Below are 16,910 nucleotides of genomic sequence, written 5' to 3'. Positions count from 1 at the left end.
CTGACTGTGTGACCTGTGTGGCCTGACTGGCAGTGTGACCTGACCTGACAGTGTTACCTGACTGGCTGTGTGACCTGACTGGCAGTGTGACCTGAGTGGTTGTGTGACCTGACTGGTTGTGTGACCTGACCTGACCTGACAGTGTGACCTGACTGGTTGTGTGACCTGACTGTGTGACCTGTGTGGCCTGACTGGCAGTGTGACCTGACCTGACAGTGTTACCTGACTGGCTGTGTGACCTGACTGGCAGTGTGACCCGACTGGTTGTGTGACCCGACTGGCTGTGTGACCCGACTGGCTTTGTGACCTGAGTGGTTTTGTGACCTGACTGGTTGTGTGACCTGACCTGACAGTGTGATCTGACCGGCAGTGTGTTCTGACTGGCAGTGTGACCTGACTGGCTCTGTGACCTGACTGGCAGTGTGACCTGAGTGGTTGTGTGACCTGACTGGTTGTGTGACCTGACCTGACAGTGTGACCTGACTGGCTGTGTGACCTGACTGGTTGTGTGACCTGACTGGCTGTGTGACCTGACTGGCTCTGTGACCTGACTGGTTGTGTGATCTGACCTGACAGTGTGACCTGACTCGCTGTGTGACCTGACTGGCAGTGTGACCTGACCTGACAGTGTGACCTGACTGGTTGTGTGACCTGACTGGCAGTGTGACCTGACCTGACAGTGTGACCTGACTGGTTGTGTGACCTCACCTGACTGGTTATGTGATTTGACTGACTGTGTGACCTAAATGGCTGTGTGACCTGACTGGTTGTTTGACCTGTGTGGCTGTGTGACCTGTGTGGCTGTGTGACCTGTGTGGCTATGTGACCTGACTGGTTGTTTGACCTGTGTGGCTGTGTGACCTGTGTGGCTGTGTGACCTGTGTGGCTGTGTGGCCTGACTGGCAGTCTGACCTGACCTGACAGTGTGACCTGACCTGACAGTGTGACCTGACCTGACTGATTGTCTGACATGACTGATTGTCTGACATGACTGATTGTCGGACATGACTGGTTGTGTGACCTGACCTGACAGTGTGACATGACCTGACCTGACTGATTGTCGGACATGGCTGGTTGTGTGACCTGACCTGACTGATTGTCGGACATGACTGGTTGTGTGACCTGACCTGACAGTGTGACCTGACCTGACTGATTGTCTGACATGACTGGCTGTGTGGCCTGACCTGACAGTGTGACCTGACCTGACTGGCTGTGTGACCTGACTGCTGTGAGACCTGACCTGATTGGCTGTGTGACCTGACTGCTGTGAGACCTGACCTGATTGGCTGTGTGACCTGACTGCTGTGAGACCTGACCTGACTGCTGTGAGACTTGACTGACTGTGAGACCTTTCAGGCTTCCTTTATAACTGGAATACTGCTGACTGCTGCGATAATCGAGTGACTATCACTCATGAATAGGTACTCAATTTTAGAACGAGGTTTTAATTAGTGCTTGGTGAAGTGATAATCATTAACCCCTAGTTTTATGTTCGTCATCTTTACAAGTTCATTTCACAGCATAGCCCTCTATGTGTGTGAAACTATTGGGAGTTTTGCAACTGTGAGAGACTGTGAATAAATTGTACATTGTTTATAATTATTAATGACACATCCGGTTACCGATATCTAAATCAATAATGTCTCTTGTGGTATGGCTAAAAATCTATATTAAGGGTCCAATGACTTTTTAGATCCCATCCGAGCCCCTATTATGTGATACCTTAATGGAAACTTTTCTACATGAATTTTGTATTAAGATGTTGAAAGCTACTGTGAAATTAGTGAATAGATTTTGGGTAAATCCATCCTTAAGATTTTTGCCTGCAATGATCATACATTCTTCATCTTGTATGCGTTAATAAGTCCTTTTTTCGTTTTGCAGAATTGTTCCCAATATTGGCTCATCAGAAACGGTACCTGCAGACAAGGCACAAGCGGAAACGAAAACAGAGCAAGCGACAAGGTGACAGCTCACATGACTGAAAAATTAAGAAAGGAAAACATGTATGTACACAAAGGAAGAACCAGAAAGACTTTGTCTTGTCAGCAGGGACAACAAACAACTGGATGTATTCTTGTCTGAAGATGAATGCAAACTTAAGCGAGGGACTTATTATATCCAGAACACAAAACTATGGAAATTTTTGTGTTTCTGTTATCCAGAACATGAACCTAGGGGAAAGGAAAGGCTTTCTCTTGTTTGGAACACTAAACTAAATGAGAAGCTTTCTGTTTTTCCAAAATATGCACCCGAGGGAAGGGAAGGTCTTTCTCTTGTGTGGAAAACAAAAGCTAAGGAAAATGCTTATCGTTGTCGGGACCATCACTGTGAGGGAATGCTTTCTCGTGTCCAGATTACAAAAACCAAGGGATAGGCTTTCATTTCTCCAGAACCTAAAATAAGGGAAAGGCTTTCTTGTGTATGGACCACAAAACTAAATAAAAGGTTGCCTGTTGTCAGGAACGCAGGCCTAGGGGAAGTGAAAGACTTTCTCATGTCCAGATAGGCAAGCTATGAGAAATCCTTTCTGATGTCTGGAACATGAGAGTAGGGGAAAGGCTTTCTCATGTTTGGTACACTAGACAAAGGTGAGAGTCATTGATCCAAAGAGAAGGGGCGATTTATCGCATCAGGTCTCCAGTAAATCACAAATGAAATCATGTAAACATCCAAGATGCTGTTGATGTGTTCTATATCAGAGTGCTAGTATATACATATGTGTCTGTCTTGTAGCATCAGCCACAGTTCTGTGAGGTGTGCCAGTTGTATGTCAGGTTGAACAGTGAGTGGAAGTGATTATTTTGTGAAACCTGCAATCCTGTCTTCGATGTATTTCCCCTTGGGTGTAATAGCAAAATGAAATGGACGGATGTGAGAATAAATTGTGCTGTCTCTTCCCTGTAAACATGATGTTTTTGAATCATGCAGCTGTGCTGTCTATTTTATATCTATTTTGCCACGGTTTACTATTGTTCATTGTACATACATCACATGGTCTTTTGATGCCACAGTAAAAACGCTTATTGTAGTCTTGTGTTGTTGTGATTCTCCAGACATCAAGACCACTTGGTGGGGGTTCAGGGACAGTATCCCTCCTCAGCATCTCTGTTTTAAGATATACTACTCAAAAGAAGTTAAAAGACCACCTTATGCTTTCATATTACTATAGTTAATCTGTCAAGGTAATAAGGGACGGCCAGGTAGCCTAGTGGTTAAAGCGTTCGCTCGTCACACCGAGGACCCGGGTTCGATTCATGACATGGGTACAATGTGTGAAGCCCTTTTCTTGTCTCCCCCGCCATGACATTGCTGGAATATTGCTAACCATAATACTAATATGAAAGAATCGGGTGGTCCTTAACTTCTCCGAAATAGTATAGTACTGGTGAAGTCTTGTTGGTTACAAAGTGTGACGGATAGCTGACATGCTGTGATATAACTGAAATATTGTTCAATGCACCTTTCAATCAAATCCCGAATGATTGGAGTGATAAAGTTATTGCCTCAACAATGTATCTCACAACTCATCACAAAGACACTGGAAGGATGAAGATAGGACAATGGAAGAACTTTATTTACATTGATACACGTTGGTATCAACAGTTCTCACTTGGTATTAGCTGACAATATTTACTGACATCAGTGCAACCAGATGGATAGGACGCAGATGGATGCAAGTGCCGGAATTGTTCTAGTAGTTTTTTATCAGTTTATATTTCTGAAATTGACAGTAATGTACTAACAACATACATCTTGATCAAGGGATGCAGAGGATGAGGCCCATTTTGCAGTTTAAGCATATTGAACAATGATACATTCGTAGTTGACTGTATAAAAAATTATAACAATGTCAGGTTGACATCTACATATATGTATATCAATAATAGTTAATAGTCGTGATCTGAGGACAAGACAAAATGGTGACTTATCCATGATTCGACACATCCAACTCGACAACAGAATGTACCACATTGATTTTTGAGTAAATAACATTTGCATTAGCAATAGATTTGGCAATAGTCATGTAGTCCTTGCCAAAATGCCCACTAGTTCAAGTATTGTCAGGACGAGTAGAATTTTTCCCTTTTAACAGGTTTTGCTATGTGTCATTATAAGGATTAGCGGACTGAGAGTGTTAGTTTCTATTGCTGAGACAGAAAACGTCAAAAGCATTTAAACATGTCAATGATCAGTATGATTCCCAAAATAAACATGGGGATTCAGAAGTTGAAAGAAGATGTAAAAAGAGGCAAACTTTTTAGATAACTGCTGCTCCAGGTACAAGATTGATTGAATGTATTTCGTGTTGTTATCAATTCCAAGCAGGCACATATATACAACCTTATGACTGCCCCCGGCACACCTGAACAACAATAGCATGTATCCCTGTAGTGTACGCATGATCCGATATATCAGACATTTAAGACAAAGATATAGAAGACTTCTAATGAAGCCAGGAACAGCATGTGTGCTCCATGAACTCTGCCATATGCAATCTGTTTATGAACCTCATTCTTTACATTTTCATCATGGATGACATATTGTGAAGTATGTCAAGATATCTCATCTAGCTTCACTGCATGTAATAAGCGCCCAGTATAAAGTATACAGACAGTTTTGTCAAATTTTGAGTAATGGCATGGATCTTCTTGTCAAATACATACAGTAACGGTTTTGGTAGTTATATAAAATATATACACTAATGGTTTTGATAGTTACCATATTCATTAGGAACCTCTGCCAGAAACAAAGACTTACTGGTTTAGATAGGTATATAACATATATACAGTATTCACTCGAGTCGATATGTTAAATCTATTTACAATGATAGATCAGATAGTCATGTCAAATATATACGATAATGACTCGGTTATCTTAGATATACAGTTATGGCTCAGATAGACTGATATAGATAGCTATTGATATATTCTTTACATTTTCATCATGGATGAATATCGTGAAGTATGTCAAGATATCTCAGCTGTTATCAAGCCTTACTTCATTATATATATATTCATGGAAATATTCATTTATTTCCTTGTTAATAGATTCTTTGCTTCAAACATCTAAATGGACATTCATTTATTTTCAAAACACACACACACATACACAGAAATGAATGAGTATGTCCTTTACAATAATAATAAATAATCTGATAATCTTGTCAGATATATACAACAATGACTGATGGTCTTTATATACAGTAATGGCACAGATAATTATTTGAAATATACAGATAATCTTGTCAAATATATACAGTAATGGATCAGATTAAAAAAAATTAACATACAGTGATGGCTCAGTCTTGGTACATCGTACAGATAGTCTTGTCAAATATATACAGTAATGGCTCAGATAAATATTATTAATATACAGTGATGGCTCAGTCTTGGTACATCGCACAGATAGTCTTGTCAAATATATACAGCAATGGATCAGATAGTTGTGATGGTATTTAAAAAAATACAGTAATGTCTCAGATAGTCCTGTAAAGTATATATACAGTAATGTTTTAGATAGTTTTATAAAATATATACAGTAATGACTTTGTTATTTTAAATGTACAGCAATGGATCAGATAGTCTTGTCAAATATACACAGAAATGGTTCAGATAGTTACATAAAATCTATACAGTAATGGCTCAGATAGGCCCAGCAAATATACCAGTTTACAGTTAAGGCTAAGAATGTCCTTAATCATAAACACTATCTGCTCTGGTAGTCCTGTCAAGTATAAAGTAATGGCGCAGATAAATATTATTAACATACAGTGATGGTTCAGTCTTGGTACCTCGCACAGATAGTCTTGTCAAATATATACAGTAATGGCTCAGATAAATATTATTAATATACAGTGATGGCTCAGTCTTGGTACATCGCACAGATAGTCTTGTCAAATATAGACAGTAATGGCACAGATAAATATTATTAATATACAGTGATGGCTCAGTCTTGGTACATTGCACAGATAGTCTTGTCAAATATATACAGTAATGGCTCAGATAAATATTATTAATATACAGTGATGGCTCAGTCTTGGTACATCGCACAGATAGTCTTGTCAAATATAGACAGTAATGGCACAGATAAATATTATTAATATACAGTGATGGTTCAGTCTTGGTACATTGCACAGATAGTCTTGTCAAATATAGACAGTAATGGATAAGATAAATATTATTAATATACAGTGATGGTTCAGTCTTGGTACATCGCACAGATAGTCTTGTCAAATATATACAGGAATGGCACAGATAAATATTATTAATATACAGTGATGGTTCAGTCTTGGTACATTGCACAGATAGTCTTGTCAAATATATACAGAAATGGCTCAGATAAATATTATTAATATACAGTGATGGCTCAGTCTTGGTACATCGCACAGATAGTCTTGTCAAATATAGACAGTAATGGCACAGATAAATATTATTAATATACAGTGATGGCTCAGTCTTGGTACATTGCACAGATAGTCTTGTCAAATATATACAGTAATGGCTCAGATAAATATTATTAATATACAGTGATGGTTCAGTCTTGGTACATCGCACAGATAGTCTTGTCAAATATAGACAGTAATGGCACAGATAAATATCTTTAATATACAGTGATGGTTCAGTCTTGGTACATTGCACAGATAGTCTTGTCAAATATAGACAGTAATGGCTCAGATAAATATTATTAATATACAGTGATGGTTCAGTCTTGGTACATCGCACAGATAGTCTTGTCAAATATAGACAGAAATGGCTCAGATAAATATTATTAATATACAGTGATGGCTCAGTCTTGGTACATCGCACAGATAGTCTTGTCAAATATAGACAGTAATGGATCAGATAGTCTTGTACAGTAATTGTTTAAATAGTACTGGCTCGGAAAATCTTGTCAAATGTATACAATAATGACTCATATAGTCTTTTCAAATATGTACAATAATGGCTCAAAATGTCCTTCAATCATATACTCTATTTGCTCACATGGTCTTGTCAAGTATAAAGAAGTGTTTCAGATAAATATTATTAATACAGTGATCACACAGATAGTCTTGTCAAATATATTCAGTAATGGATCGGATAGCCCTGTCAAATACAAGTATACAGTAATGGATCAGATAAATATTATTAATATACAGTGATGGCTCAGTCTTGGTACATCGCACAGATAGTCTTGTCGAATATAGACAGTAATGGCACAGATAAATATTATTAACATACAGTGATGGCTCAGTCTTGGTACATCGCACAGATAGTCTTGTCAAATATAGACAGTAATGGCACAGATAAATATTATTAATATACAGTGATGGTTCAGTCTTGGTACATTGCACAGATAGTCTTGTCAAATATAGACAGTAATGGATAAGATAAATATTAATAATATACAGTGATGGCTCAGTCTTGGTACATCGCACAGATAGTCTTGTCAAATATAGACAGTAATGGCACAGATAAATATTATTAACATACAGTGATGGTTCAGTCTTGGTACATTGCACAGATAGTCTTTACAAATATATACAGTAATGGCACAGATAAATATTATTAATATACAGTGATGGCTCAGTCTTGGTACATTGCACAGATAGTCTTGTCAAATATAGACAGTAATGGATAAGATAAATATTATTAATATACAGTGATGGTTCAGTCTTGGTACATCGCACAGATAGTCTTGTCAAATATATACAGGAATGGCACAGATAAATATTATTAATATACAGTGATGGCTCAGTCTTGGTACATTGCACAGATAGTCTTGTCAAATATATACAGAAATGGCTCAGATAAATATTATTAATATACAGTGATGGTTCAGTCTTGGTACATCGCACAGATAGTCTTGTCAAATATAGACAGTTATGGCACAGATAAATATCTTTAATATACAGTGATGGCTCAGTCTTGGTACATTGCACAGATAGTCTTGTCAAATATATACAGTAATGGCACAGATAAATATTATTAATATACAGTGATGGTTCAGTCTTGGTACATTGCACAGATAGTCTTGTCAAATATATACAGAAATGGCTCAGATAAATATTATTAATATACAGTGATGGTTCAGTCTTGGTACATCGCACAGATAGTCTTGTCAAATATAGACAGTTATGGCACAGATAAATATCTTTAATATACAGTGATGGCTCAGTCTTGGTACATTGCACAGATAGTCTTGTCAAATATAGACAGTAATGGATAAGATAAATATTATTAACATACAGTGATGGTTCAGTCTTGGTACATCGCACAGATAGTCTTGTCAAATATATACAGTAATGGCTCAGATAAATATTATTAATATACAGTGATGGTTCAGTCTTGGTACATTGCACAGATAGTCTTGTCAAATATAGACAGTAATGGCTCAGATAAATATCTTTAATATACAGTGATGGCTCAGTCTTGGTACATCGCACAGATAGTCTTGTCAAATATATACAGTAATGGCACAGATAAATATTATTAACATACAGTGATGGTTCAGTCTTGGTACATTGCACAGATAGTCTTGTCAAATATAGACAGTAATGGATCAGATAGTCTTGTACAGTAATTGTTTAAATAGTACTGGCTCGGAAAATCTTGTCAAATGTATACAATAATGACTCATATAGTCTTTTCAAATATGTACAATAATGGCTCAAAATGTCCTTCAATCATATACTCTATTTGCTCACATGGTCTTGTCAAGTATAAAGAAGTGTTTCAGATAAATATTATTAATACAGTGATCACAAAGATAGTCTTGTCAAATATATTCAGTAATGGATCGGATAGCCCTGTCAAATACAAGTATACAGTAATGTCTCATATAGTTTTTGTCAAATATATACAATAATGGCTCAGATGTTCTTGTCAAATACACAGTAAAGGCTCAGATAGTCTTGTCAAATATATGCAGCAATGGGTCAGATGATCTTGTACAGTAATGGTTAAATAGTTATTATATAAGGACATGGCTCCATTATGACAGGCTCCGCCATCATGCATGATAGCGGAGCTTCAAATTAAGACAAGAGATATTATTGGATGAAATGGTCGCGGATGTGGAGGTACTGGTGGACTACAGCAATGAGCTTAACCCCTGTTAAGCAACCCCAACTGCAGCAACCGCTGCCCTGCAACAACCGTTGCCAAGCAACCCATGTTGCTTACCAATGCAGCGCCTGCTGCCCTGCAACTACCGTTGCCAAGCAACCCATGTTGCTTACCAATGCAGCGCCCGCTGCCCTGCAACTACCGTTGCCAAGCAACCCATGTTGCTATGCAGCTATCGCTGCCAGGCAAGTACCATTGCCAAACCATGAGCGAGGGCAACTATTGTTGCCAAGCTGACCATCCGCTGTAAAGCGGACGCTAAGCCATCTGCTGTAAAGCAGAATGGATAAATTGGTTCCTGCTGTAAAGCGGGTAACCCTATCCTAAATAATTTATAATTTGGGATGTATCCCAAGACGCCAAATGTAACTTGTAATGCAGTCCACCAGCACCCCGCCCATCCGCAACATTTTATTCATGACAACATCATTATATACAAACATTATGCTCCAGTAAAATTCCACCAATTGACAACTGCAAAGCTTGAATAACTTGGAATTAAGGATAACAGGGTGGGTGGGTGGGTGCAACGAACTCTAGATGAATGCTCGAATATAACTATGTGTTGTACGGCTGAAAGCTGGAGAGCAAGTGCTGCGTGAGCTGATGTCACGCTACAACAGGTCATAGAAAATATAAACAAACGCTCCTTTACCGGACGTGCCAAGAGCGGATCTAGGCCAGAGACGATGGCACCATGCAAAACGGCACGTAGCCGCACGGAATGAAGGTATTTCGCTGTAATATTATTAGCAACTGTGCCAAGCCTAACATAAAGGCATTTAGTTCTAATCACTAAATGCTATTATATAAGGACATGGCTCCATTATGACAGGCTCCGCCATCATGCATGATAGCGGAGCTTCAAATTAAGACAAGAGATATTATTGGATGAAATGGTCGCGGATGTGGAGGTACTGGTGGACTACAGCAATGAGCTTAACCCCTGTTAAGCAACCCCAACTGCAGCAACCGCTGCCCTGCAACAACCGTTGCCAAGCAACCCATGTTGCTTACCAATGCAGCGCCTGCTGCCCTGCAACTACCGTTGCCAAGCAACCCATGTTGCTTACCAATGCAGCGCCCGCTGCCCTGCAACTACCGTTGCCAAGCAACCCATGTTGCTATGCAGCTATCGCTGCCAGGCAAGTACCATTGCCAAACCATGAGCGAGGGCAACTATTGTTGCCAAGCTGACCATCCGCTGTAAAGCGGACGCTAAGCCATCTGCTGTAAAGCAGAATGGATAAATTGGTTCCTGCTGTAAAGCGGGTAACCCTATCCTAAATAATTTATAATTTGGGATGTATCCCAAGACGCCAAATGTAACTTGTAATGCAGTCCACCAGCACCCCGCCACAAGCACCAAGGTGCTTCCCCACAACCACGACCATTCGCGCTCATGTACACCCACCGTGTTATCCTATACTGAAAATGTTTCCTACAAGCATACCGCGGAAAGGGAGCTGCCAATATTTTGTGTGAAAAGATCAAGTCCGGCCGGTGACAAATGAACCCCGTCACGCAGGTACAGTTGCTGCTCCTGCCGGTTGAACACTGTGTGGGGAACCCGTATCCCCCCAAGCTCACGGGCCCTGTTCCCGACTCGTCTGTTCAGCTTCTGCCTGGCCCCGTCCAGGTCCCGGGCACGGCTGGCTACATGCCAGTACCTTCGTGGCAGCATGTCTGACCACAGAATGACCGCACCAGGTAGGAGGAGGTGTATCCTCAGGAGTGCCAGCTTGATCTCATGATATAGCTGACACGTGGTTACCTTTCCCAGGTCGTTCGAACCAAGGTGAATCACCACCGCCTTTGGTGGTGTCTGCATTGCTTTGACCTGGGCATCTATCAGCTCGGTCAGCTCCTCCCACCTCATGCCGCCCCTTGCCAACCAGAGACATCCCCCTGGAATACCGAAGTCACTGTCCTGTAGGTGCTCTCTCGCCCGGGTCAGGAAGCTGGACCCAATCAACCATACTGAAAACATGAATCAATAGGAAGAAAACCGTTCTTGTATGGTTGGCGATTTAAATGTTTGCAGGTATGCGTATATAGCTTTTATAACATTCTGACCCCCACCTACCAAAGTGCTGTATCAAATCTGAACTCACTCCGTTACCGGCTGCTGTTGTTGCTGCGCCAATCCTGAAGGAATGCGAAGAGTATGCTGCTGTGCAGATGCCGCTATGCGCCAGTGCTCTTTTTAGCACGGCCTGAAATTGATACCTGGTCAGGGGAGATTTATCAAAGTGTACGAAAGCTTGAGTCTGACCCTGTGATCGAACTATTAGGTATGCTTTAACTGCAGCCACTGGACACAGATTGTGGCCAGGTATGGCGGAAATGGAAACAACTATGCCATGTGAGTGCCTGTCCGTTTTTGAATGCCTTAGAGCGACTGTTACTGTCTTAGACGTGTCTTGGACTTCTAGGTCCAAGAAAGCGCACCCTGGCTGAGAAAGTTTGGTTTGCACGAGTTCACTCACCCGAAAGAAACCAAAGAAGGCCAAGCAATATACTGCTTTGAACAATCTTACTTCATAGGTAGAAGAGCAGACAAATTGCAGGTTGTTTACAATTACTTTGAGCAGGTCTATTGTTATTGGTTTTCTGTGATCCTGCCTCCCCTGACACTTTTGCATCCCCGTAATCATTTTAGTAATAATAAAGTGGCCGGTGCGGTCTTCCATGCTGTGTAGCCTATGGTACGTTGAGATACCGGCCATATACGTTCTTACCGTACTCGGTGCATGTCCTGACACTGACAGGTGAGCAATGAAATGTACCAGATGAGCTATTGGAACCGGCCAGACATCTCCCAGGTTTTGTGATGCCCTGAATGCTTGCAATGCTTGGGTTCCTGCCTGGTAAGTTGCCCACGTGTTTGCCGCCAATGATCGCTGAAGGAGCCTCTCTGCCTCGATTGTTAGCCCTGCCAGAGATTGTCTGGAAGTGGTGTGGGATGCAGATTGGCTGATGGAGCTGCATTGCGGAATCGTTCCCACTGAAATCTCGACAGTGCATCTGCGATAATATTGTCGTGTGTTGTTATATATCTGGCCTTGAACAAAATGTTGTGTTTGAGGCACTGCAGCACTAGCTGCCTAATCAGTGACATGATTCTGGGTGCCTTTGAAGACTGTTTATTTATTATTGACACTACCGCTTGGTTATCACAAAAGAAAAGTACTTTCCTGTTAGCAAAGGCTGTCCCCCACAGACAAACTGACAGCACAATCGGAAACAACTCCAGCAGTGTCATGTCACGAGTCGAACCGTCCTCCACCCACTCACGGGACCAGAGCCCGTTTGCCCAGTTCCCGTTATAGTATGCGCCGAACCCCACAGTGCTGGCTGCGTCAGTAAACAGCTGTAGACATGTATTGTCAGCCCACTCTTTATTCTGAAAAACCGACACACCGTTAAATTCCCCCAAGAACCCGAGCCAAACCTCTAGGTCCTCCCGAACTCCCCGCGTGATGCGAACACGGTGTGCTTGATGACTTACCTTTGTATAGGCGTCAATCAGTCTGCGGCAAAACGGTCTACCCATGGGTATTGCCCGGCACATGAAATTTAGCTTACCCACCAGAGACTGCAAAGCTTTACGGGTCACTTTGTGCTTACCTGAGGCCAGCATATCGTGTATGATGGCGTTGATATTTACAATCTTTTCCTGTGGTATTCTAACCTGCATCCTGACTGTGTCGATTTCAAGACCTAGGAATGTTAAGCAGGATGCTGGACCTACTGTCTTCTCATGTGCTACGGGTACGCCCAGCTCCTGGAAAGTACTGAGACATGTATCAAGGTTGTCACCACAGTCTTTCGTTCCTGCAGTTCCGCCTGTGAGAAAATCATCAAGGTAATGCATGAGTTGGCCGTTAGGCAACTTTTGCTGGACACACCATTGCAAAAAGGTGCTGAATTTTTCAAACACTGAGCATGATATGGAACAGCCAAACGGCAAGCATTTATCAAAGTAGTATTTACCTTGAAAGCACAAGCCTAGCAACTCAAAGTCCTGAGGGTGTACCGGCATAATCCTGAAAGCCGATTTCACATCAAATTTTGCAAGTAGAGCATTTGGACCAAGTTGCTGTACCATACTGACAGCCTCGTCGAACCGTGCATATGACACGGAGCATGCTTCGCTGTCTATGTTGTCGTTGATTGATCTGCCTTGAGGATAAGAAAGGTGGTGTATTAAACGAAAATCGTCTGTCTCCAGCAAGGACTGATTCTTACCCGTTTGCTTTTTGGGTACGAGACCGATGGGTGAAACTTGTAGGTTCAGCAGGGGCGGCGTTTCAAAAGGACCTGCCACCCTACCTAATTGTACTTCCTTTTTCAATTTGGCAGCTACTATCTCTTGTAAAATGGGATCCCTGGCTGAGCGTAGATTCTCAGACCAACGACTTAGGCGTGCCCCACTATATTCCAGTTGAAAACCTGATTCCAAACCTTGTAATAAATAAATGGCATGGGCATGGTTAGAATGCTTGTACAGTTGCAAATGTCGCTTTAATCTAGTGAGTATGAGTGGAGTTGGGGCCAGTGCCTTTAGCATGGGTCGCCTGTGTGGAGTTAAGTTGTTTGGAGGGTCTACGACCCCCCTTTGCGCGAAAGCAAGAATAGGCGGGATGTTGCTCGCCACAATTGGAGCATTTATGAATAAACTTGCATTCTGGCCTGGCGCACCTTGACCTGTTGTAGTCCCAGCATGCGTTGACTGTAAAGTCACGGCCCCTGCTGAAAGGCACTGTAAAGCGTTCAGTCTTATTTTCTTGAACACGGGACATAGTCGGTGTCATGTGCTTCAACCACAATTCACCGTCTATCTTGCCCCACTCCCGAATTGGGTCTCGTGCCATACGGTGTCGGAATTGCTGGTCGTAGTTTGACCAGCCAAAACCCCCGGAGCGGACTGCGGCATTACGGATTGTTTCCATGTATGCCAACATGCCCTGTATGGTGGACTGACAAAAATGTTTCACCACGTAAATGCTCATATATATGTGGAAAGCTGACGTCCATTGGCCTATGCTTAATGCCCTGGCGTTAGCCGGCTTGGTCGGCGAGAATCGCAGATTACCCGACGAATCCATCTGCATCTTAAATGCATCGTCATCGTCATGCGACTGTGCGCCTGGCAACAATGTAGTCAACTCCACAAACTCCCCTCTCCATACTCTCTCCCGTACAACTTGACGGACGTGAGCGCTGATAGCATCCGCCTGGAAGGTCAGGGAATCCCCTGTTCCCTGATTGGTTGACCCCGCTCCTGCCTCTGCACGTGGTGTGACGTCACGGGAAACTCCCGGCTCGCCCGAGTGTGCACTGCTAAATGACAACACATCGGGATTTCTTGATACCACCGACCCCGTTACCCCCAGATCATTTGTACTTACCCCTCGCATGCCAGTAAAGCTCCGAGAAGTATCTTGGGCCATCCGTTTGCCTAGCATATCCAGTATGCTGTTGAGTTGGCTCGATATAGCTAGCATCGACGGAACGGGCGACACCACTTGTTGGGGCTCTTCGATGTCTCCGTGATCGACTCGCGGGAGAACGTTTGAATTGTCCGAATCATCTGCTTCAACTAGCAAGTTAGCAGCTATTTGTACACTTGGCAAGGGGGGTCCGTGCAATGGAGATCTAGCTGATCTCCGTGACTTACCAGTAGCCGATGTCGCTTGCCGGACACTTGGTTCCCTCCTGGCAATTTTCCCGCTCCTTACGAGGCGGTGATTTAAGGCGGCCCGTCTTTTTGGTGGCATTCTTAATGGTAATTGCAACGAACTCTAGATGAATGCTCGAATATAACTATGTGTTGTACGGCTGAAAGCTGGAGAGCAAGTCACAGATAGTCTTGTCAAATATATGCAGCAATGGGTCAGATGATCTTGTACAGTAATGGTTAAATAGTTATTAATAACATATAGAGGATGTTATTTGAGTGTTCATATCATACAATATTAACGACACGAGACATTGTATGACATAACGCGAATCGAATGTTCTGTTTATTACCGAGGAAGATGTCTACATACAGAGCCGAATTTAGTGTTTACCAGTATAAGGACAGCAAGTTGCAACAGTAGCGGAACCACAATTTGTCAAATGATATTGACAATCTTCAGCTATTACTTTGTTTATAGTGTGACATTCCGACCTCACATCACAATAAGATTCAAATGACGTAAACATTGCCGTCCGGAAGACTGAAACAATAGACAGTATCATGACGAGATGTGACCCTAGGGCACATAACATTTTTATCAACCTGATATGTTTGCCCCCGTAGGTAATAAATACAGTAATGTCTCAAATAGTTTTTGTTAAATATATCCAGTAATGGTTTGGATAGTTGTGTCAAATATATACAGTAATAGCATAGACAGTCACAGTAAATATATCCAGTAATGGCTCAGATAGTTGTATCAAATATATACAGTAATAACATAGACAGTCACAGTAAATATATCCAGTAATGGCTCAGATAGTTGTATCAAATATATACAGTAATAGCATAGACAGTCACAGTAAATATATCCAGTAATGGCTCAGATAGTTGTATCAAATATATACAGTAATAACATAGACAGTCACAGTAAATATATCCAGTAATGGCTCAGATAGTTGTATCAAATATATACAGTAATAGCATAGACAGTCACAGTACATATATCCAGTAATGGTTTGGATAGTTGTGTCAAATATGTACAGTAATGGCATAGACAGTCACAGTAAGTATATCCAGTAATGGTTTGGATAGTTGTGTCAAATATATACAGTAATGGCATAGACAGTCACAGCAAATATATCCAGTAATGGCTCAGATAGTTATATTAAATATATACAATAATAGCATAGACAGTCACAGCAAATATATCCAGTAATGGCTCATAAATATTTTAAAAAATACAGTAATGTCTTAATTGGTCCTGTAAAATGTATACAGTAATGGTTTAGAAAGTATAAAAAATATATACAATAATGACTCAGTTATTTTTAATGTACAGTAATGGTGCAGATAGTCTTGTCCAATATATACAGTAATGGCTCAGAGAGTCTTGTCAAATATATACAGTAATTAAATAGTGATCTGTTGTTTTTTTTACCTTTACTACAGAATTCTCCTTGCAACTTGTATTAGAACATGTTATTGACAAGAAACAGCCAACATCCTGTATGTATGTAGTGTACACTAGGTCTACTTCTAACTACAGGATGTATATACCGTATTCGACGTAATAAGCGCCCACGGCGATATTTGCTAATATACTGGCTAGTGAACAATTCCAATTAGCACCCCTTCTGATTGATAAATGTACACAAGGCTATTTATTCGTGCATAATACGTTTGTTATATGCACCCTTAATTATGGGCAATTAATTTCTGGAAAAATATATCTGTCGTTTATAAACATTTCAGCATAAACCACGAAATTTACGCTCTCTGAACTCAAAAATATATATTCTAATAAGAGCCCCCTATTTCTAATTTTGAGAGCGCCCTGGGCGCTTATTATGTCGAATACGGTATACAGGATATGTAGTCAACCGTTCCAAATGTCTACAAAAACAGCACCATTTTAAATAAAAATAGATAACTATTCAAATATTTTCTGCAAAAATACTGGGGTCTAAAACACATTTGAAACAAGTAACTAAATTACCTCAATATTTCTATATCTACCTGTACAACACTGCAAAGTACAATATATATATGGCCATACAATTTTGCCAAATGTTTAAAAAACACAAAAGAAACCCTTAAAAATTCTCATGAAA

At 41.1% G+C, this 16,910-nt stretch overlaps 1 protein-coding gene and 2 pseudogenes across 2 annotated transcripts in view; 1 reads left to right on the top strand and 2 right to left on the bottom strand.

The window, feature by feature from the left end:
- Nucleotides 1–3,017, top strand: part of LOC139473016 (ribonuclease 3-like) — a 40,632-nt gene extending 37,615 nt beyond the window's left edge. For both annotated transcript variants that reach the window (XM_071255520.1, XM_071255519.1), the window contains one exon: nt 1,885–3,017. In XM_071255520.1, coding sequence (XP_071111621.1) covers nt 1,885–1,985 — 101 coding nt within the window. In that variant the 3' untranslated portion in view covers nt 1,986–3,017. The remainder of the gene's footprint in view (nt 1–1,884) is intronic.
- Nucleotides 3,018–10,059: 7,042 nt separating this feature from the next.
- On the bottom strand, nt 10,060–12,974 carry LOC139473055 (integrase/recombinase xerD homolog; annotated as a pseudogene).
- Nucleotides 12,975–13,449: 475 nt separating this feature from the next.
- Nucleotides 13,450–14,893, bottom strand: LOC139472947 (uncharacterized; annotated as a pseudogene).
- Between the last annotated feature and the right edge of the window lie 2,017 nt (nt 14,894–16,910).

The sequence above is a fragment of the Haliotis cracherodii genome, unplaced genomic scaffold (assembly GCF_022045235.1).
Source record: "Haliotis cracherodii isolate W230 unplaced genomic scaffold, xgHalCrac1.p SCAF_26, whole genome shotgun sequence".
Classification (NCBI taxonomy): Eukaryota; Metazoa; Mollusca; class Gastropoda; order Lepetellida; family Haliotidae; genus Haliotis; species Haliotis cracherodii.
This window is presented reverse-complemented; position numbering and strand designations above follow the sequence as displayed.